Source organism: Spermophilus citellus, assembly GCF_964194105.1.
Source record: "Spermophilus citellus genome assembly, chromosome: 4".
Lineage (NCBI taxonomy): Eukaryota > Metazoa > Chordata > Mammalia > Rodentia > Sciuridae > Spermophilus > Spermophilus citellus.
This window is the reverse complement of record NC_138185.1, coordinates 160880619-160902820: the sequence shown is the minus strand read 5'-3', so window position 1 is coordinate 160902820 and position 22202 is coordinate 160880619. Positions and strand designations below refer to the sequence as shown.

The 22202-nt window shown below is 36.3% G+C and overlaps 1 protein-coding gene and 1 long non-coding RNA gene across 3 annotated transcripts in view; one reads left to right on the top strand and one right to left on the bottom strand.

The window, feature by feature from the left end:
• FUT8 (fucosyltransferase 8) overlaps positions 1-22202 on the bottom strand; it is a 349337-nt gene that overhangs the window by 90740 nt on the left and 236395 nt on the right. For both annotated transcript variants that reach the window (XM_081290194.1, XM_081290193.1), the window contains exon 6: positions 7420-7534. In XM_081290194.1, the coding sequence (XP_081146320.1) occupies positions 7420-7534 (115 nt within the window). The remainder of the gene's footprint in view (positions 1-7419; positions 7535-22202) is intronic.
• LOC308646794 overlaps positions 1-22202 on the top strand; it is a 588350-nt gene that overhangs the window by 493183 nt on the left and 72965 nt on the right. The gene's annotated exons all lie outside the window — the stretch shown is intronic.

The following is a 22202-nucleotide window of genomic DNA, read 5'->3' as shown; positions in this document are numbered from 1 at the left end:
GCCTTGGTGTGGGTCTGTTGAAATTTTGTATGTTTGTGATCCTGTAAGCCTCCTGGATTTGGTTTTCCATTTCATTCTCAAAGTTTGGGAAATTTTCTGATATGATTTCTTTGAAAAGATTGTGCATTCCTTTGGTTTGTATCCCTGAGTTTTCATCTATCCCAATAAATCTTAAAATTGGTCTTTTCCTATTATCCCATATTTCTTGGAAGTTCTGTTACTGGTCTCTTAACACATTTTAACCATGGTCAACTTTATTTTCATGATTATATATTTTGTTTTCATTGCCTGAAATTCTGTCTTTCAAAGAGGACTAGTCTACTGGTCATGTCTTCCTTTTAATTTTTTTTAATTTGTTCCAATTACTTGTACATGACAGTAGAATGCCTTTTGACATATTGTACACAGATGGAGCACAACTTCTCTGGTTGTACATGGTGCAGAGTCACACTGGTAGTGTATACGTGTATTAGAGTAATAATGTCTGTTTCATTCCACTGTCCTTCCCTTCTCCACACTCTCTCCCATCCCCTCTGCACAATCTAAAATTCCTTCATTCTTCCCTACCACCACCAATTAAAGATCAGCACCCATTTATCTGAGAAAACTTTCAGCCTTTGGTTTTGGGGATTGGCTTATTTTGCTTAGCATAATATTCTCCAGCTCCACCTATTTACCTGCATATGTCACAATTTCATTCTTCTTTAAGGCTGAGTAATATTCCACTGTGTATATGTACTATATTTTCTTTATCCATTCATCTGTTGAAGGATACCTAGGATGGTTCCATAGTTTAGCTATTGTGAAACAAGCTGCTATAAACATTTTGTGTGACTGTGTCACTGTAGTATGCTGATTTTTAAATCCTTTGGGTATTAATCAAGGAGTAGGAAAACTGGGTCAAATGATAGTTCTACTTCAAGTTTTCTGAGGAATCTCCATACAACTTTCCAGAGTGGTTGCAGCAATATGCAGGCCCACCAGCAATGTATGAGTGTACCTTTTCCCTCACATCCTCATCAACACTGATTATTGCTTGTATTCTTGATAATTGCCATTCTGACTGGAATGAAATCTTAGTTTTGATTTGTATTTCTCTAATTGCTAGAGATGTTGAACTTTTTTTCATATATTTGTTGATCAATTGTATTTCTTCTTCTATGAAGTATCTGTTCAGTTCCTTGGCCCATTTAGTGATTGAATTATTTGTTTATTTGGTGTTAAGTTTTTAAAATTCTTTATACATCTTGGAGATTCGTGCTGTAAGTTCTCTCTTCAAGAGATTCAACTCTTAGGAAAAGACATCCACAGACTGAAGGCGAAAGGTTTTGAAAAAACACTCCACTGAATTTTTAATTTGGTTTATTGATTCCTTCATTTTGAGAATTTCTGCTTGATTGTTTTTCAGAATCTCTATCCCTTTATTGAAGTGGTCTTTCACTTCCTATATTTTCTCTTTGTTATCATTCCTTACATTGTTCTTTACCTTGTAGATAAGTTTAACTATGTACCCAGATATGCCTCAGGTCTCTTAAAAATGAGGGTTCCTTTAATTCCCTTATATCTCCAATGTGCTCATGGAGGGACTGCTCTCGATGGAGCAGCAGCAGCTTTGGCATGGGAGATTTTTCCCCTTATTTTATTATATCCAACTTTTTGAGTCCCTGATCTGCTTTGAGTGTCCAGTATTAAATTCCAGTAAAGTCCCCACTGCCCTTTATTCATTCACTCACCTTGCTGAGAAGCTGCCTATCTGCTTTCTTGTCTTTATGTCACAGAGCATGAAGGAAAGCGACTTGCTCTATTCTGCCATCTTGAAACCTCTCTATTTGTCCTCTTTACATATATATGATGGAGAGTACAGTGTATTTTGATGTATTATACACACATGGAGTATAACTTATTCTAGTTAGGATGCCATTCTTGTGGTTGTGTATGCTGTGGAGTTCCATGTGGTATATTCATATATGAACACAGGAAAGTTATGTCAATTCATTATACTCTCTTCCTATTCCCTTCCCCCCTCCCTTCTCTTCATTCCTCTTTGTCTAATCCACTGAAATCTTTTATTCAGTTTAATATTCATCAACCATGTCATAGGGCCTCCAACTCTAAAGAGAAAAATCATTATAATTACAATAACCATGGATTTTGTTCCACTAAAGTCTAATTGTTCAGAGGACCTTTTTATTTTTCTGCCATCTTTATGAAATTGTATCTTTCAGGTAAAACTAAGACACAGGATAAATAAATGAAAGCCTAAAATTGAGACCAAACTTCTCTTGTCACAACTGAGCTGTACAACTTTAAGTCAAACAATATTTTTCTGAGAAATAAGGAGGTTTACTCAATTCTAAGGACTGTAGAAAGAAAATTCAAAATGAATTTTTAACATTTAAAATTTAAAATTCAAAATGAAACTTGTTATGGGTTAAGCTCAATCTAGATTGTTTTCTTTGTTCTAGGTGTTGTATCTCAAAAAATCTTTAATAAATGTTGTTAGTGAGAAGTGATAATGAATTTTATTAGTACTAGTAAAAATCTAATAAACTGAAAATATTTTCAACTACCTAAATCAGTAGTCTCCAAACCAATCACTGAAAATAAGTCATGAAGTATTTATCAAAAATATAATAAGGTATTTAAATAATGAAAATATTATAACATTTGCTTCTAATGTCCCTTTTTCCTATTATTTCCTATTCAGATACAAATTATTATGATCTTTTGTATATACAGGACACATTTCAAATGATCTTTATACATGTTGCCAAGATTAACTCAATCACATGAAAAACTTCTTATAGTAATAATATTATCATAATTAACAGAAAAACACTAGAGCAGAGTATTTATATGATAGATCCAGGTATTGATTAGGGAGCTCAAAAGAACAGATAAATTTTCTTGGGTCTGGGGTTCTTGAGTTGAACCCAGGAGCACTTTACCACTGAGCTACATCCCCAGCCCTCTTTCATTTTTTAAAACGGAGTCTCACTAAGTTGCTGAGGCTGGCCTCAGACTTGTGATCTTCCTGCCTCAGCCTCCTGAGTCACTGGCATTACCACTGTGCCTGGGCCATAACCCATAATTTTAACAGCAAAGTTACATTTCAAAACATATTTAGTGCTATGAAATGGGGTGCAAAGTTAGAGAAAAGTTTTGACTTAAGATTCAATATAAATTCTGAATGAGTTGCTTAGTTGATTAAAATCATGTGGTTAAACTATACTCAATATAACATGAACCCACAACTGAATCAAACTGATAATGGGCCAAACAAGGTGAGCCTTCTAAAAATCTCCATTAATAAATTGTATAAACTGCTTATTTTGTAATACAGTTTCCAAGTTAAAGATTCCTATATTCTCGTTTTAAAAACTTTTTTCCTGGACTGGGGATGTGGCTTAGTGCTACAGTGCTTGCCTGGCATGTATGAGCCCCTGGGTCCAATCCCCACACTGTGGGAGAAGGGACTTTTATTTCCTAATATCTAAGCCCTACTGAAATCTTTCAGAATTTAAGTTACTTATGCTTTTTACAGTAATACTTCACTTAAACTAATGACAATGGAATATAAATACATTTAAATACTGTTATGGTTTGGATGTGAAGTATCCTTCAAAAGCTCACATGTGAGCTGGGTGCAGTGGTGCACACCTGTAATCCCAGCAGCTGGGGAGGCTGAGCCAGTAGGATCTCGAATTGAAAGCCAGCCTCAGCAATGGAGAGGTGCTAAACAATTCAGTGAGACCCTGTCTCTAAATAAAATACAAAAAAAATAGGGTTGGGGATTTGGCTCAGTAGTAGAGTGTCTGTGAGTTCAATCCCTAATACCACCCCCTCAAAAAAAAAAAAAAAAGCTCATGAGTGAGATAATACAAGGAGGTTCAGAGGAGACATGACTGAGATGCAAGAGTCTTAACCCAGTGAATTAATCCCCTGATAGGAAGTAACCGAGTGGTAACTGAAGTGGTAGGGAATGGCTGATGAAGGTGGGATTAGGGTGTGGCCTTCAGGTATATATTTGTATCTGGCAAGTGGAGGTCTGTTTCTCTATTTCCTTATCACCATGATATAAGCTGCTTTCCTCTGCCACCCTCTCTTACCATGAGGTTCAACCTCACCTGGAGCCCTGAGGAATGGAGCCACCCTTCTATGGACTAAGACCTCTGTAACTGTGAGTCTTCAAATAAACCTTTCCTCCTCTACAGTTGTTCTGGTGGAGTCTTTAGGTGGCAGCAGTAGAATAGCTGACTAAAACAAATGCCAAGAAAAGTTGTACAGTTCACATGTGGCAGAACACATCTGTAATCCTAAGTCTACTGGGAAGCTGAGACAGAAGGATCATAAGTTTGAGGCCAACGATAGCAAGTACCTGTCTCAAAATAAAATTAAAAGGGGCAGGAATATAGCTTAGTGGTAGAGCACCTGTCTAACGTGTGAATTCTCTGGGTTCAATCCCCAGTACTATAAAACAAAAGCAAAAAACAAAAAACAAACAAACAAACAAAAACTGTACAAGGTAAGTTTCTCTAATCCAAAAATCTAAAATATGAAATTCTCCAAAATCCAAAAGTTTTTGAGCACCAACTGATGTCACAAGGGGAAAATGCCACATCTGATTCTATATTGGGTCTTAGTCACAACACAGACACACTAAAAATATTGTAAAAAATTACCTTCAGAGTTTGTGTATAAAATGTATATATGAAACATAAATTAATTGTATGTTTACACTTGGGTCTTATCCCCCAAATAATTCATTATGTATATGAAAATATTCTAAAGCCTGAGAAAATAAAAACAATTCTGGTCCCAAGCATTTTGGATAAGGGACACATAACCTATATGAGAAAAAGATGTATTTGTTTTTTTGGGGTGGGTATTGGAGAGTGAACTCAGGAACACTCTGCCTTCAGCCCTATTTTGTATTTTATTTACAGACAGGGTCTCACTGAGTTGCTTAGTGCCTCACTTTTGCTGAGGCTGTCTTTGAACTTACGATCCTCCTATAATTTTTAATGTATAGAAAGTGATCAACTCTTCTGATTAAGCTGATTAATCCATTTGACAAATGTTATATCTAAAAAATGTACCAGGGGGATAAAAATTCCAGTCAAAGAAAACATTCCTATCAATATATATATTTGATTTTGATCAAATAGCAAAAAAAAAAAAAAAAAAAGGATGCTTTTCTGCCTCTACACAGAGAAGAGGAAGAGTGAGTGAATGCTACTTTCAACCTCTAACACATAATATGTTAAAAATATAATTCCTGACTTCAAGAAAATTTTAGTCTAGAGAAAAGAGTTATCATTACATCAAATAATTCAGAAAAACGTATTTCCAAAGTATATTTTTTTCTGAGACGTTTCCCATCTCCTTGAATTTTTTTAAAATCACTTTTTCTATTTTAATGGAAATAAAGAATAAAATAAGGATGATAAATAACAATGTTTAAAATTTAAGCTAAAGTCCAGGTAAAATATTAAATTTTCCTACAGTTTAAAAGATTTTAAAAGGTAATGTAATTTTTAATCATTAGAATAATTTATAAGTGAAGTCCTCTAATATAGAACAATAGAAATCAGCATATAGACAATTAAACTAGCACTATTGGTAAAAGGATTTGGTCACCGAAAAGAAGAGAGAAAAAAAGAAAAAAAATAACTAAAGCAAATAGCAGGCACTTGTTAAAATGTAGGGAACTGACCTATGTATGACCTGATCACAGTTTAAATATTGAGGGTGAAAATTTATTGCTTATATGGAAATAGAAGAAGCTCAGAAACCACTGTTATTTCTGTTTTAAATAAAGATGATGTTTCTGTACCACCAGCTACTCAGAATTCACTGAGTGAAGATCTAGTTGATAGGAGATAATTACCTCTTCCCAACAGGAGGTGAAGTATTTCTTACTCTGCAGATACCTCTGATGAATGGTCTTGGGACTATGAGACCAAGATGGCATGCCAAAATCAGGTTCATTTTTTAATGATCTCTAAACACTTGATTTTTTACTTTTTTGCTACTTATATGTAGGAAAATGTGCATCTTAAAATATACAGAAGCATACACTGATAGCCATTTTGCTTTTAATCTTCCAGGGATAACAGGGAAATTGTACCCAGAAACCAGGCCATCAACAGCATTAGAAAATGATGGGTGCAGTATGTTTCACAGTCATTTCAATTTCAAGCATTTTTCAGTTTTGAAGAATTCTATCAGTTCCTTCTTTACCCCCTGAAAACTATCCTATCTTGCCATTCCTTATCAGTCAATGATGCTCCTGTTCCTATCTATTTCAGTGCTTTCACCTATTGAAAAGACCTGGTCAATTCTGTTTTCCAAAATTCTCTCAAATTTTGTCTATTCACTTCAAAACAACCTGTCATATACTTTCATACTTCTCAATGGCACCACGGTCCTCTTATCCTAAATGGTCTCTGTGCTTGCAAATGTTTCAAATACTAGTACAGTTCATATAAAATACTATTTTTAGATTAATATCACATAAAACACCATTCCCATCATGTCCCTCTTACATGGAAAAACCTTTCAAAAGCTATTAATGACTCCAAAATAGAAAAAAAATGCTTATAGTATATTAAGCAGAAAAAAATCAAAAGTAAATAGATTATTTCCTTACTAATATGTAAGACTGCATAGGCATACTAGTAAGAACTAGAACAGGATACCAAAAAAATTAATATTTAACATGAGAGAGGCATTTGCCACTATTTCCTATCTATAGTTATAATGATGTTTGTAAAACATAAATAATATCTTTCAAAAAGATATTATTTTGAAAAACATAAATAATATCTTACTTCTTATGCACCATAAACCTCTGTAATCTAGCTCCAAAGCCCATCTTCCCATCTTATCTTCCAACCCTACTTTTCACAAAATCTAAAGCTCCAAATTGTAGCACTTCATTCTCATTTGGATTCCCGGCCTTCTCTTGGCCATGAGATACTGTTCATAATGTATTCTCCAGCAGGTATGTTCTTTTCCTTCATTTCTCTGTGTCCAAATTCTACGTATAATTTACAGTTCAGTTCAAATGATATATCTCTATAAAACCATCACTGAGTCTCCTTCAGTAAACATTTTAAAACTCCAATAATTTTTTTTATCTATTTCTTTTCTATTAAATGTAGCATGTTCATAATTGTACTGTAGTTTTGTGTATGCGTATAAAAGGTAGCCCAGCCCCTCTTGGGGAAAGTATCTTGTTTTAGCCTCCTTTGTATTCTACTCAAGGTATAACTATATCTTTCTAAATAAATGAGCAATTAATTTCAAAAAGCAAAGGACTATGAAGACTAAAAACAATAATTCTTACTCTTATCTTTACTATGGTTTTCCTTCTTTTTCTTTCACTAAGATTATATCCTAACCTAATCTTCTTACCTGGAGATAGGTTATTCTCCGCTGGACCAGCTCTGTCAGATCTTTGGCCTCTTTTTCCCGCCAATCACCTGCTCCATCTGTTTGACTGAGGTAGTATAGATCTGTCATTATAGACCTGTGAAAGCAAATGACATTCGAGTGCTAACTTATTTGTACTTCATCACTGGATTATACAAAGCCATAAGAAGAGGGTCAAATTCTTCATAAAGACTTAGGCTCACAATGAACCTGGTACTCATCTTTTTTTTTCTATCAAGGCTGTGAAATTCAAATATTAGTCTCTACCATTCAAGATTCAACTCTATAATAAATGTTTAATGTTGAAACAAAAGCCTTTTAATTTTTTGCTAAGATAGTCCATTGCATTGGTTCCCTCCCGGGTCAAAGTACTATAGTATCTGGGAGAAGCAGATTCCCAGAGAAAATAAATAGGTAGGTTAACATATCGGAGACAAAAGAGATTGGTGTTAGTATTTGTCTAATATAAATTTGTTTTCTGTGCTATCTTTTCATAACTCTTCTTAAGTTTTTTCTTCCTACTTAAGTACTCTGAATGGTTAGACAAAGATCAGAAGAAAATATCAACACACCTCTTAAACGATGGTCTAAGGAGCCAAGGATTAGCAACTTTTTTCTTTAAAACTCTTGATAGTAAGTATTTTAGGTTTTGTGGGCATCTGCTGCTGCTATTGCAACAGAAAACTTGTACTGACAATAAATGAATGTCTGTGGCTGTTCAAAAAAAAAACTTTACTAACAAAAACAGGCAATAAGTCAGAGTTGGCCCTTGACCATTATTTATGAATCCCTGCTAGGAGCCACAAGCAAATAATATGATGCATGGCACTTTCGGTTGTAAGGTGACGCCAGCTAGCCATTGAGATGATATGATTATGTTAAGATTTACATTCATATGGAAATTGGACTCCTGCTGTTCACCTTGGCCTGCTACGGGACTCATGTTACGGGACTCCTGGAGAGTTCCCATTGGTTGGGGAAGGATAGTAGGAGGGAATTCCAGGGGAGGTCTGGGCCCCCGGTTCCTGTAGAGGCGCGCGTGGGTGGACCGGTTTTTGGCTTGCCGGCGCGTAGGGAGTATTGGCGGCTTTTTCAAAAATAAAGTTTTGTTCCTGCTTGAGTGGCTCGTGATTCTGTGCCCAGCCAGACTGAGGCAATTGGTGGCCCGACGGGGAACGCCTGAAACTTAGAGGTGAGTAAAATTGCTCGCCCCTGAGGGAAGGCGACAAAATGGGTGACCATTTCAAAAAACAATGTGTTCTTGTTTTGATTTATTTTGTTTTTGTTTCAAGCTCCCTAGCCCTAGAATTTTCTCAGGCGAACTGGGAAAAATGGTTGGCTCAAGGTTTGAAGTTATTCGGCCCTGAGAAAGAGAAAATTGATATAACCATTCTCTGCTCCGTTTTTGTTTCATTCTGCTTCGGCTTTGTTTTATCCTATCTTATTGGGTTACGTTACCTTTATAGTAGATTAGAATCTAGTAAAAAACAAACCGAAAAACTGTTAAGTAAATTGTTAGAGGTCCAAACTATGGTAGAAAAAACGCTAGGTCAAGCAAAAGAGAAGGTCTCTCAAGCTAGTCAGACAGAGGAAAATTTAAAGAAAGAAAGCTTAGAGGAAAAACAGCCATCAGGTGGAGAATTACAACAGGAGGCTGCTACTAACTCCGTTCTATCACCAGAGGGCGTAATTCAACCAACAGCTCCATCTACAGCTGAGCGGCCCTCAACTCCCGTAGTTGATGGATGGAATTCTGAGGCAGGACCCCAAAGATTAGCATGCCCTGTACTTGAGCAGGCAGGAGGGCAACGAATTCACCGTGCTTTAGATTTCAAAACAGTAAAGCAATTAAAGGAGGCTGTAACAACCTATGGGCCGCAAGCTCCCTTCACGGTAAGCATGGTCGAATCTGTTACCAACTTGGACATGACACCAGCAGATTGGGCTAACATGTGTCGATCTGTGCTAAATGGAGGACAATATTTGTTATGGAAGGTTGCCAATGAGGAATTTTGCATGGAGACAGCTAGGCGAAATGCAGAAGCCGGTTACCCTCAAAGAAATCTAGATATGTTATTAGGAAAGGGACCTTATGAGGGTCAAAGACAGCAAATTGAATATGACCCTGGCGTATACGCACAAATTGCTGTAGATGCAGTTAGGGCATGGAAAACTTTACAGGGGCATGGAGATTTACAAGGTCAATTATCTAAGGTAATACAAGGAACTAATGAACCTTACGCTGAATTTGTAGATAGGCTTATTCAGACAGCCTCTAGAATATTTGGAAATACAGAACAGGCAATGCCATTTATAAAACAACTGGCTTATGACCAAGCAAATCGTTGCTGCAGAAAGGTCATTAGACCATGGAGACATGAAGATTTAAACACATATATGAAATTATGTAGAGACATTAATGAACAAGGGCAAGTCTTAGCAGCAGTACAACAGGCTTTAGATGCTAGGCCAAAAAATGCTATAATTGTAATCAAACAGGACATTTTAAAAGGAGTTGCCCCATAAGAGGAGGGTTTAACAAAACTAGGTATCAAAGGAATAGAATACCGGGTATTTGCCCACGATGCCATAGAGGGAAACATTGGGCTAATGAATGCCGTTCTCAAACCACCATAGAGGGTATTCCATTATCAAAAAACGGACAAGGACCAAGTGTTTACCCACGATATCGTGGAGAAAGGTATCAGGCTCCATTGCCAAAAAACGGACTAGAGGGCCCAATGCCCCGGGGCCCAAAACCACAAATATACGGGGCAATGGAGGAACCCAGCAGCACCATCAAGGTAGTGCCCAGGATGCATTATCCATTAAATCCCTCATCAGACAAACTAGAGGGAGCACAGGGTTGGACATCTGCGCCTCTGCCAGAGCAGTACTAACTCCAGAGATGGGAGTTCAAATCATTCCCACAGGAGTAAAAGGACCTCTTCCCCAGGGAACAGTAGGCTTATTATTGGGACGCAGTTCTTCTACACTAAAAGGACTTATGATAAGTCCTGGGGTAATTGATCCCGATTATGAGGGTGAAATAAAAATTATAGCTAGTTCTCCAAGAGGTATATCAGTAATTTCACCAGGAGATAGAATAGCACAGTTATTAATAATACCCAGCCTGCATGATAAATTTTCCAGTTGTAATGTAGAAAGAGGTTCCAAGGGATTAGGCTCCACAGGTATAGATTGGGCTACGCTGTCTTTAAATTTAGATTCTCGCCCAATGCTAAAATTAAATATTCAAGGACATGACTTTAATGGGCTGCTGGACACAGGTGCTGACCTCAGCATCATATCTCATCAAGAATGGCCAAAACATTGGCCATTACAACAAGCCACTCAAACGCTTCGAGGCCTAGGAGTGGCAACAAATCCCCATAGAAGTGCTATGGTATTAGATTGGAGGGATCCTGAAGGATGTGAAGGAACTATACAGCCCTATATATTGGACCATCTTCCCGTAAAATTATGGGGACGAGATGTCCTAGATCAATTAGGATTGACATTAACAAATAACATCAATCCTAACGCACCCACTACTAGGGCTAAACAAGGCTTTAGGAAAGAAAAAAAATTAAGAGAACAAGAACAAGGTATGACAGCACCTATTCAAATAGATCAAGAAATAAATAGACATGGATTGGGTTTTCAGAAAGGGCCACTGAGACAATTAAAATTACTTGGAAATCAGAAAGACCAGTGTGGGTTCCTCAGTGGCCCCTGACTAAAGAAAAGATACAAGTAGCCCATGACTTGGTCAGACAACAATTAGCGGAAGGACATATACAACCTTCCGTATCCCCCCATAATACTCCCATTTTTGTCATTAAAAAGAAATCTGGTAAATGGAGATTATTACAAGATTTAAGAGCCATTAATAATGAGATGGTTATTATGGGACCTGCTCAATCAGGGATTCCCCAATTGTCTGCTTTACCAAAAACGTGGCATGTTTTAGTTATAGATATTAAAGATTGTTTCTTTTCAATTCCAATTCATCCCGAGGATAGTCCACATTTTGCATTTACTCTCCCTGCACTGAATCATGAAGGTCCTGATCAGAGATATGAATGGAAAGTACTCCCTCAAGGGATGGCTAACAGCCCAACTATGTGTCAAATTTATGTTAATAAAGCAATCCAGCCACTTAGAAATCAAAATCCTGAACTACAAATATTTCACTATATGGATGATGTGTTATTGGCACATAAAGATAAAAGCACATTGCTAGAATGTTATGCCACACTTACAAACTTATTGAAAAATGAAAAATTATAATCTAGAGATAACAATAGATAAAGTACAATTAAATCTTCCAATTAATTATTTAGGAGTTCTATTATCCTCAACCATGGTCCGTCCACCAAAAATTCAAATACGAGTAGATCAACTCAAATCACTTAATGACTTTCAAAAGTTATTGGGAGACATAAATTGGATAAGGCCTTATCTAGGCATACCAACAGGAGAGTTGGGACCTTAATTTGATATTCTAAAAGGTCCATCAGATCCAAATTCACCCCGCATGTTAACGCCTGAAGCAAGAAAGGCATTAAAAATCATTGAAACATATATGGAAAATATGCATTTGGATAGAATTGATATAAGTTTGCCTTTATTATTTATTGTACTACCAACAGAAAATATTCCTACAGGAGTATTTTGGCAAGAAGGTCCATTATTGTGGATACATTTATCTTATTCTCCTAACACTATTCTTACTAGATATCCTGAGGCTGTAGGATAATTAATACTCAAAGGAATAAAAGCAGCAAAGGGAGTGTTTGGGATTTCTCCTAATAAAATTATTACTCCATATACTATGGATCAAATTGATGAGTTAGCTAATGAGTTAAATACTTGGGCAATAATCATGTGTAAAACTAGTGTTTCATTTGATAATCACTTACCATCTAATCCTTTGTTGTCTTTTTGGTCTAAGCATCCTGTAGTTTTTCCAAAAATGACAAGAAAAACCCCTATCATAAATGCTCCAAATATATTCACTGATGGGTCAAACAATGGTACAGTAGCAGTAGTTACTCCTGATCAAACTTTTACATTTTTAGTACCCAAACAATCAGCTCAAAAGGTAGAGCTTAATGCAGTATTACAAGCTTTTATGATGTTTAAAGATTCTGTATTTAATTTATTTTCTGATAGTCAGTATGTAGTTAATGCTATAATATCCCTTGAAGATGCTGGTAGGATTTCTCCTTCCTCTACTGTTTTCTCTTTGTTTTCCGCTATACAAAGTCTAATCTGGGACAGAAAAGATCCATTCTTTATAGGACATATCAGGGCACATACAGGATTGCCTGGAGCCCTTAGTATGGGCAATGAACTAGCAGATAAATCTACACATGACATACATATTTTCTCCACAATAGAAGAAGCTATAAATTTTCATAAAAGGTTCCATGTCAATGCTAATACTTTACAAAAGCGTTTTAAAATAACTAAAGAACAAGCCAGACATATAATAAAACAATGTCAAAATTGTGTGACATTTTTACCACAAGTTAATCTTGGAGTCAATCCTAGAGGACTGATACCTAACCATATTTGGCAGATGGACGTCACACACTTGCCAGAATTTGGAAAATTAAAATATTTACATGTTACAGTTGATACTTCTTCCGGATTTTTGATGGGCTCCCTTCATGCCGGAGAAAAAACTAAAGATGTTATAGCTCATTGCTTACAAAATTTTGCCACTGTGGGCGTTCCAAAACAGTTAAAAACGGACAATGGTCCTGGTTATACTTCTACCTCTTTTAAACAATTTTGCTCATCATTTGGCATTACTCACATAACAGGAATTCCATACAATCCACAGGGACAAGGCATAGTTGAAAGAGCTCATCAAACTATTAAAATGTACTTATTAAAACAAAAGGAGGGAATTGGAAAGGGGTATATATCCCCCAAAGATAAACTTAAAATAACCCTTTTTACTCTAAACTTTTTAAATTTGGATTCATCGGGACTTAGTGCTGCAGAAAGAAATTTGTATCCAAAAAATGTACATAAGCCTAAGGTACTTTGGAAAGATATTCTAACATGATGATGGAAAGGTCCGGATCCAGTGATAGTCTGGAGTCGGGGCTCTGTCTGTGTTTTTTCCACAGGAGGAACAGCAGCCGATTTGGATTCCAGAGAGATTAACCAAAACAATTTCTACAGAAAAAGAAGATGATTTGACTCAAATCCATAACAGCTGATATCCAGAACTCCAGCTTGGCTATTCTTACATCTTCGACAGTGATCAACCAGGATGCTTTTTTCAATATCTATTTTATTATTGCTTTTCCCACATCATAAAGTTCCATTTTAATTTTGAGCTCATACAGATATAAATTAATGTTTTTCTGATCAGTTTTATTTTTTGACTATGGAGTTTTTAAACATTGCAATGGAGATTTCACCTAGGTAATCTACAAGGCCTTTACTATTGTCTTATATGTTGTATGTTACGTGTGCACATTTCTGTTTTGTGTCATATGTCTGTATGTGCGTATGTCCATATATCATATATGAGGAGCGCTCATAAAAATATGGATCCCAAATTTTTTTTTTATTTTTTTTTTATTGGTTGTTCACAACGTTACAAAGCACTTGACATATCATACTTCATACATTAGACTGATGTGGGTTATGAACTCCCAATTTTACCCCAAATGCAGATTGCAGAGTTACATCGGTTACACATCCACAATTTTACATAATGCCCTATTGGTAATTGTTGTACTCTGCTCCCTTTCCTATCCCCCACTATCCCCCCTCCCCTCCCCTCCCTTTTACTCTCTCTACCCCATCTACTGTAATCCATCTCCCTCCTTATTCCAAATTTTTTTTTATTATTCACGTGATTTTAATGGTTTAATTTAATTTGGGTAAACAGCTGTTGAAGACTGTTTTAATATGTGTACAAATAAGCAGGTTAACAGATCTGTTTGTTTACTTTCACCTTTCCTTTTCATTATATTTAATAATTCTGTTCAGGATAATGTAAATTGTTCTAAAAATTGTTTTCTTAATACCTGTTGAAATGTTACATTTTTTTTTCTTCTCTTTTCTTAACATCGTTGTCAATCCCTATTTTCATCCCAGTGCCGGTGAAGACAAAGATGAAACCAAACTACAACTTCTTCAATAATTATCACAACAAACTGTATAAACTGATGCATCAATGAATAATAACTCAACAAGTAATGCTCAATCACTGAGTCGATTTATTTTGGGAGGAAATGGACATATTGATAGATTCCTCCACTTTGAACTGCTTACAAAACTTGCCTGGACTATGTATCACTTGTATGCATTGTGCTCTATCTGTTGATGCAGCGAATTATGGTAGTGCTGGCGTATCTTTGCTGTAGTGTCACCAGTGATGCAATTTTTCCTAAAGAGCCGTCTATTGACTTGATGTCGTGGCATTTCTGTATCCTCCTCCCTTCTACTAGTGATGGTCTAATTTTGGGGGCCAACTGAGGTGAGGCAAAGAACCTCACCCCCCCCACTGGTGCATAGGCCTATCCACAGGTATGGCTATATACTGGACCGGTAGTCAGTGACGGGTATGATTCAGTTGCAGTGGTATCAACCTAAGACAGGAGGCTGACGCCTAGAGGTCAGTTTTCCGATGACGGGTAAGAACCATATGTTGAATTGGACATACCTAACAGGCACGGTCCCTAGCCACATTGCCTGTTGCTTAATTAAACAGAAGGGGGCAGATGCTAGGAGCCACAAGCAAATAATATGATGCATGGCACTTTCGGTTGTTAGGTGACGCCAGCTAGCCATTGAGATGATATGATTATGTTAAGATTTACATTCATATGGAAATTGGACTCCTGCTGTTCACCTTGGCCTGCTAGGGACTCATGTTACGGGACTCCTGGAGAGTTCCCATTGGTTGGGGAAGGATAGTAGGAGGGAATTCCGGGGGAGGTCCGGGCCCCCGGTTCCGGTAGACGCGCGTGGGTGGACCGGTTTTTGGCTTGCCGGTGTGTAGGGAGTATTGGCGGCTTTTTCAAAAATAAAGTTTTGTTCCTGCTTGAGTGGCTCGTGATTCTGTGCCCAGCCAGACTGAGGCAAATCCCTGGTCTAAACTAATAAAATTATTAAGATACTTTGCCACTCCATAGCATCAATAATTTCTATTATAACATGCTAGATTTCCTGAAGGATAAACTAAAATCCCCAGTAAAGTAATAAGAGAAACTTCAGGGTTGGAATAGATAGTTTTAAATTACATTGCATTAAATAAAAGTGAAGATCTACATGCCCCATAAAGAAGAGTAAAAGCAAATAATCAAACATCACATCATCAGCATCACATTTGGCTTTCCCTCTCCTTATTCTTTCCTAAACAACTATCATCTTATAATATACAATATCATTTACTTCTTTATCTTTCATCCCCTACTAGAATTTAGGTTCCAAGAAGCAGGTATTAACCTCTTATTTGGGCCAGACACCTATTCTAAGTACTTTATATCATTTAATTCTCACAACTATCTTATAAATTAGTAACCTAAAGCACTGAGAGTAAAATAATTTGTTCAAATCACAAAACTCACATGTGCCAGAGTAGGAACTGAAACCCACAAAATGTGATCTTAAAGCTCAGACTTGTATTTACAGCACTAACAAATATGAAAGAGGTTCAGAGTACAATAATATAGATGCTCTTCAATGTAAATATTCAAAATTAGAAAGTCTGAGTCAGGGGGAAAACCTTGGAGAGCCAGATAGACCTATTTCTCAATTTTGGCTCTACCTCTTAATTAACTTTTGTGTACTGAAAAAGTTATTTTTACATATCTGGGATTTACTTCATCCTAAAATAAAAATCACCAAAAATATATGAATATACCCTTTTAAAAAAGGGATTAATGATAATACATATAAACTAGTAATGCATGGGGTAATTGCTATGTCTTTTTCTTTTTTTCTTTCTTTCTATGTCTCCTTCCTTCCTCCCTCTCTCCCTTCCTTCTTTCTTTCTTTTTAATGACAATGGCTCTCAGAGAGTTGTGTCAGAGCTTTTGCCTGATATCTGAAGAACATCAACTAGTAATTCTACTACTAAGAGGAAGGATCCATTGGTTGAGTAATACATAATCCTAAAGACCAGCCATAAAAATGATCCAACATCTAGTTCTGTATGAGACCCTAAAGAAAGGAATTGAATTGCTTGATCAATCAGAAGGAAACCAACCCTCGACAACTATCATTTATCTATGAGGATGTGACATAGTCTTAGTATTCTTTTATTCCTGGTTCTTAACTACATGCTAACAAAACAATGGCAGTCCACAGTACAGTCTTACTATAACAGAAAACAATTTGCTATGAATGACTACACAGAGAACACTTGATAATTGCCCAATTTGAATAAAGTAATGCTAATAATAACAAAGTGAAAATTTAAAATCTCAGCTGTAGTTCAGAGTATTCAGTCTAAATTAATAGTGGAATAGTTTTGAACATACTTTGGAACAACAGGGTCATTTGTGAAACATTTTAGACATTTGTTTGTGTCAACATTAACTAGGCACAGAACACTTTATGGCTTAGCTACTTTCATTTTCACCATTTTGGAACATGGCAAGACTCTAAAACGTGATATTTTATCTATTTTATAGTTGTTATTCTCACCTAAGTTTCAAAACATTTTCTTTTTATACAAAAGAAATTTTATACTGCCTCCTTTACATATTAGCCTTACACACTGAGTAAGAGTTTCAAATTTAAATTTTTTATTGGATTATAAAACTAAGCCTCTTCTAGACTACTGTATAGCCTACAGTAGTCTTTATAGTTTCTGAAGAAAAGTTATCACCTGCTATGGCTTTGGTTTCAGTATGGTCTGAGTGCCCTCCAGGGTCTATTATGATTAAAGCCTTGGTCTCCAGGGTAACAGACATTGCTGTGTAGTGAAAATTTGGGGGGGAGAGGTTATTAGGAGGAGGTCTTTAGGTCTTTGAGGGAGTGCCCTCAAAAGAGATTTTGTGACACCAATCTTTGACTACGTTTGGCAACGTGAACTCTTCCACACATGCACACCTCTGCCAAGATATGATTACAGTTGGAAGGTTCTTGGTTAAAATTGTGCCAATACAGACACAATGTCCTAAAAATGCAAGTTAAATAAATCTCATTTTTATAAACGTAACCATTTCAGGTATTTCATTATAGTAATGAATACACCACTAATATAACACCCACAGGAAGTTGTGAGTAGATCATGGAAACATAAGAGAAATCTTTAGAGTGCTACAGGACTCAGCTGAAAGTTTATTTAAAATATTTTGTCAGTTTTATAAGTCTCTTTCTCATCACCCTCATCACACTCTTTGTTCCTTATATTTCACAGATTTCATCATACACAAATATGGTCATTAATTTTTTTTCCCTACCTATCAAATAGGAGTGGTCACAAAACTTGTTGCAAGTCTTAACTTTAAATGGCAGTATTATTTCTGAAGATACAGCACAGTGATAAATAACTACTCTATCAGAAAATGCCTGTTGAAGGAAACAAGGAAATTCAACATGTTCTGCTTGACTTTACATTAAATTAAAACGTGTGCACACTCACACCACATGTCTACACACAAACATGTGGAATCAATCTAAGAACTCATGAATGGATTAATGGATAAAAAATGGCATATATACACAATGAAATACTATTCAGGCACAAAAAAAATAAAATTATGTCATTGTAGCAAAATGGGTGGAACTAGAGGATATTATATTAAGTAAAATAAGACAAATATAGAAAGATAGGTGCCACATATTTTTCTCTCATACATGCAAGTTAAAAGGAAAGTCAACTTACATTACGCATAGACTAGCAATTGAGAGAGACTGGGAAAGTGGGGACAGGATGGACAAAGGGAGGCTGGATTTAATCAGTGTATGCTACATGCATGTATTGAAATATCACATAAACCCCATTAGTATTTGAAATTAATACATGTTAATCATAAATAATTTTTATGAAATGCAGTTGGGTCTTCTACTTTCACAGTTCACTAAAAGCAAACTTGATTTTTAAATATGTTTTTTTCTTGGCCTCCCCACTGGGGACCGCATAAAGAAGACAAGTCCAGGAAACAACCTTAAATTCAAACCAGTTCTTCATTGCCTGAGTAATATCTGAGTAATACTCAGCAAACTTTTTTTTACAAAATTCTTTTTAGTTATGATACAACATCAGGATATACCTTGACATAATCACAAAAGCATGGAACCTAACCTGCTCTGATTCAGACCCCAGCACTTCCGCCCTCCAATCCACCAAATCTCTCTTCAATCTATTTACAGTTTATATTTATTTTTAATCAGTGTCCTGTGGATACCCCTGATGTGGGACCCACCATGCCACATCCACGCATGTACGTGTGAAAGTTCAGTCAGATTCATCCACTGCTCTTTTTTTCCATCCCTTCTTCTTCTTCCTCAATTCCATTCATCTACTCTACTATTTTTTTAATCTATTTTGATGAAATTCACTCTCTACTTTTTTTCCTTTCTGTCTCTTTCTTGTTTTTTTTTTTTTTTTTAAATCCCCTCCCCTTCCACATATCAAGGAAAACATTTGACCTTTGACTTTTTTTAGACTGGACTATCCTGCAAACTTTATTTTCTTGGCCAAAGACATGAGGATAATCAAATTAGAAAATTTCAGTTGTGGTCCATTATAGGTGACTACAAAATATTTTGCAGAAGCCCTGGGTTTTCAGTGATTTCACCCTGAAACCTAATCTCTTAGAGAAGTTCCCCAAACTGGTAATCTTGTTGTCTTACTTTTGACTGAAGCTACCAGGAGATACCTCAAATTTACCAGACAATAAATTTGAGGCCCTGGTATGAAGCCACATCAAGGTTTGGGATATGCAAACCCAAGCAAGGTATCAGAAAATAGTGCTAGTCGACTGAGGATAGAGTACAGATATCTGAAGACAGAAAACAGAACAGAATTTATGACTTTGAGAACAAGCCAATTATGACAGGCATCAAAATCTTCATTTCAGAAGCAGATTATGCTTATGTTCTTTGTATTTTCTAGTAACTTATTTTTCTATTTTAATAGTTACAAAATTATTTCGTTTTTTAGTGGGCAGGGGAGGCGGGTTCTGTCTCAACTATGGCATGGAGGAATGAACCACAAGGGGGAGTTTTGTTTACATCTGATTCAAATGTTAATGATACAAGTTCCCTGGAGGACCAGCACAGAGATGTACCACATTTCACCATATGATCAGTGCTATCGCATACTCACACCATTCCATGCATTTTAATTTTTGCACCAAAGTTAGTTTAGTGATAAACGACTTTTAAGTAATACTGACACAAAACTTCTTAAAATCTTCACATAATGGTCATACCTCCCCCCCCCCCCCGCTTTTTGGCTGAAAAAATATTGGTATAATTCAAGCAAGAAAAACTCCAAGGTAAAGGAATTAACATAACACAGTTAATCCATGGGTAAATCTGGATCATGGGCAAGAAATATTTTGTCCAAGGTTACTTTTTCTTTGGTTTACTCTTTGGGGATAAATATGCAGTGCAAAGGATAAAAACATGAGCAGGAGATAGGGATGAGTTAATCTCCTACTGTTTCCCTTGTTATCTCCAAGAAGAAATTTTAGGATATCTCTATCTTGACAGCTGACCTAGCTGGGACATAGGTTCTAGACCTTAAAATTCTTCCTACTGAGCACTTAGCCAGTTTCCCCTTATCTCTGCCAGTCCTGAAGGGTCTCAAAGTTTTCTATTTATATTTACTTACAAATTGTCCTTACGTAGGTCTAACCACAGCCTACTAAAATCTATAATGTATTAGGCACTGTGGGAAGTATTTTATATATTTATATATTTCCTTCATTTAATCGTCATATTGCTATGCTACAAGAATTATCTCCCCTTGTGTGGAAGAAAAAAAAAAATAAACCTCAGAGTATTTTGCAATTAAGAGAAAGAATTTTGGAATAAAACAGCTCTTATATAAGTTATCTAATTTCTCCAGGCCTAAGAATAACCTTAGTTATAATAGGAGAAATATAGTAGTCCCTTTTACCCATAGAAGACTATTCAAAGACCCCCAGTGGATGCCTGAAACTATAGGTAGTACTGTTCCCCCCCACCATACATATATATCTATGATAAAAGTTTACAAGTTAGGCATAGTAAGAGATTAATATTGTTGTGGTTTGGATGTGAGGTATCCCCAAAAGCTCATGTGTGAGAACAATGCAAGAAGGTTTAGAGGAGAAATGATTGGGTTATGAGAGCCTTAACCCAACCAGTGAACTAATCCCTTGATGGGGATTCAGTGTTATCTGAAGGCAGGTAGGGTATGGCTAGAGAAGGTGGGCATTGGGGGTGTGTCTTTGGGGTACATATTTTCTATTTGGTGAGTGGAGTCTCTCTCTTGCTCCTGGATCATCACGTAAGCCACTTCTTTCCACCACACTCTTCTGCCCTGATGTTCTGCCTCATTTCAAACCCATGGAAATAGAGCTGGAAGTCTAAGGACTGAGACCTCTGAAACTGTGAGCCTCCAAATAAACTCTTCCTCCTCTACAATTGTCCTGGTCGGGTCTTTTATCACAGCAGTGAAAAAGCTGACTAAAACAAATATCACTAATCATTAATCTTGCACTTTGGGGCTATTAATAAACACAACAAGGGTAACGTGAACACAAGCACTGCAATACTGCAACCATCCATCTGATAGTCGAGAAAGTGACAAATAGGAGGGTGGCATATAAAGCATGGATATGCTAGACAAAGGGATGATTCACATCTTAGGAGAATGGCATGTGATTCCATCATGGTACCTAAATGAATGTACATTTTTTAAAACTCATGGACTATTTATTTTTGGAATTTTCTATTTAATGTTTTCAGAATGTAGTTGCCAATGGGTAACTCATTGTGGAAAGCAAAATGGTGGATATAAGGGACTACTGTAATATTGCTATGTCATAGGGTTATTGTGCTGGATAAATAAGCAATGAATAAAGGGTCTTTATCAAGTGGTGGGCATGAAGGAAATACTTAGTAAGTGATTATTTCTAATGCCAAAATCATTCTTGAGTTTGGAAACCACTCCCACACAGATGTGTGGTGAGGGCAGATAAAACAGAATCAAGGCTACTAGACAAGGCATGCTTTCCACCTACAGAGATTCTTCTTTTAATACAAACTTTATTATTGGGAAAAGTATTCTCTTAAGATAGAGAATCATCATCTAGTTGATAAAGACTAAGCAATAAACAAGATAAATACAACTTCATATGTAAATGTCTAGTACCACTTGAAAAATATACCTAGATTCCTTAGTAGAAAGACAATTATGCAAGAAAAAAAGTCCCAAATTTAAGAGGATCGACATTACAGTTTAATAAAAGTCTCAATAAAATCATATCTCATTCCTCAGATAACTTGGAATAGAACCACCATTTGACCCAGGAATCCCACTCCTTGATATATATGCAAAGGACTTAAAATCATCATACTAGAGTGGCACAGCCACATCAATATTTATAGCAGCACAATTCACAAAGCTAAGCTATGGAACCTACCTATATGTCCTTCAACAGACAAATGGATTAAAAAAGGGATACACACACACACACACACACACACACACACACACACTCAATGGAATATTATTCAGCCAAAAAGAATGAAATGATGGCATTTGCTGGTAAATGGATGGAACT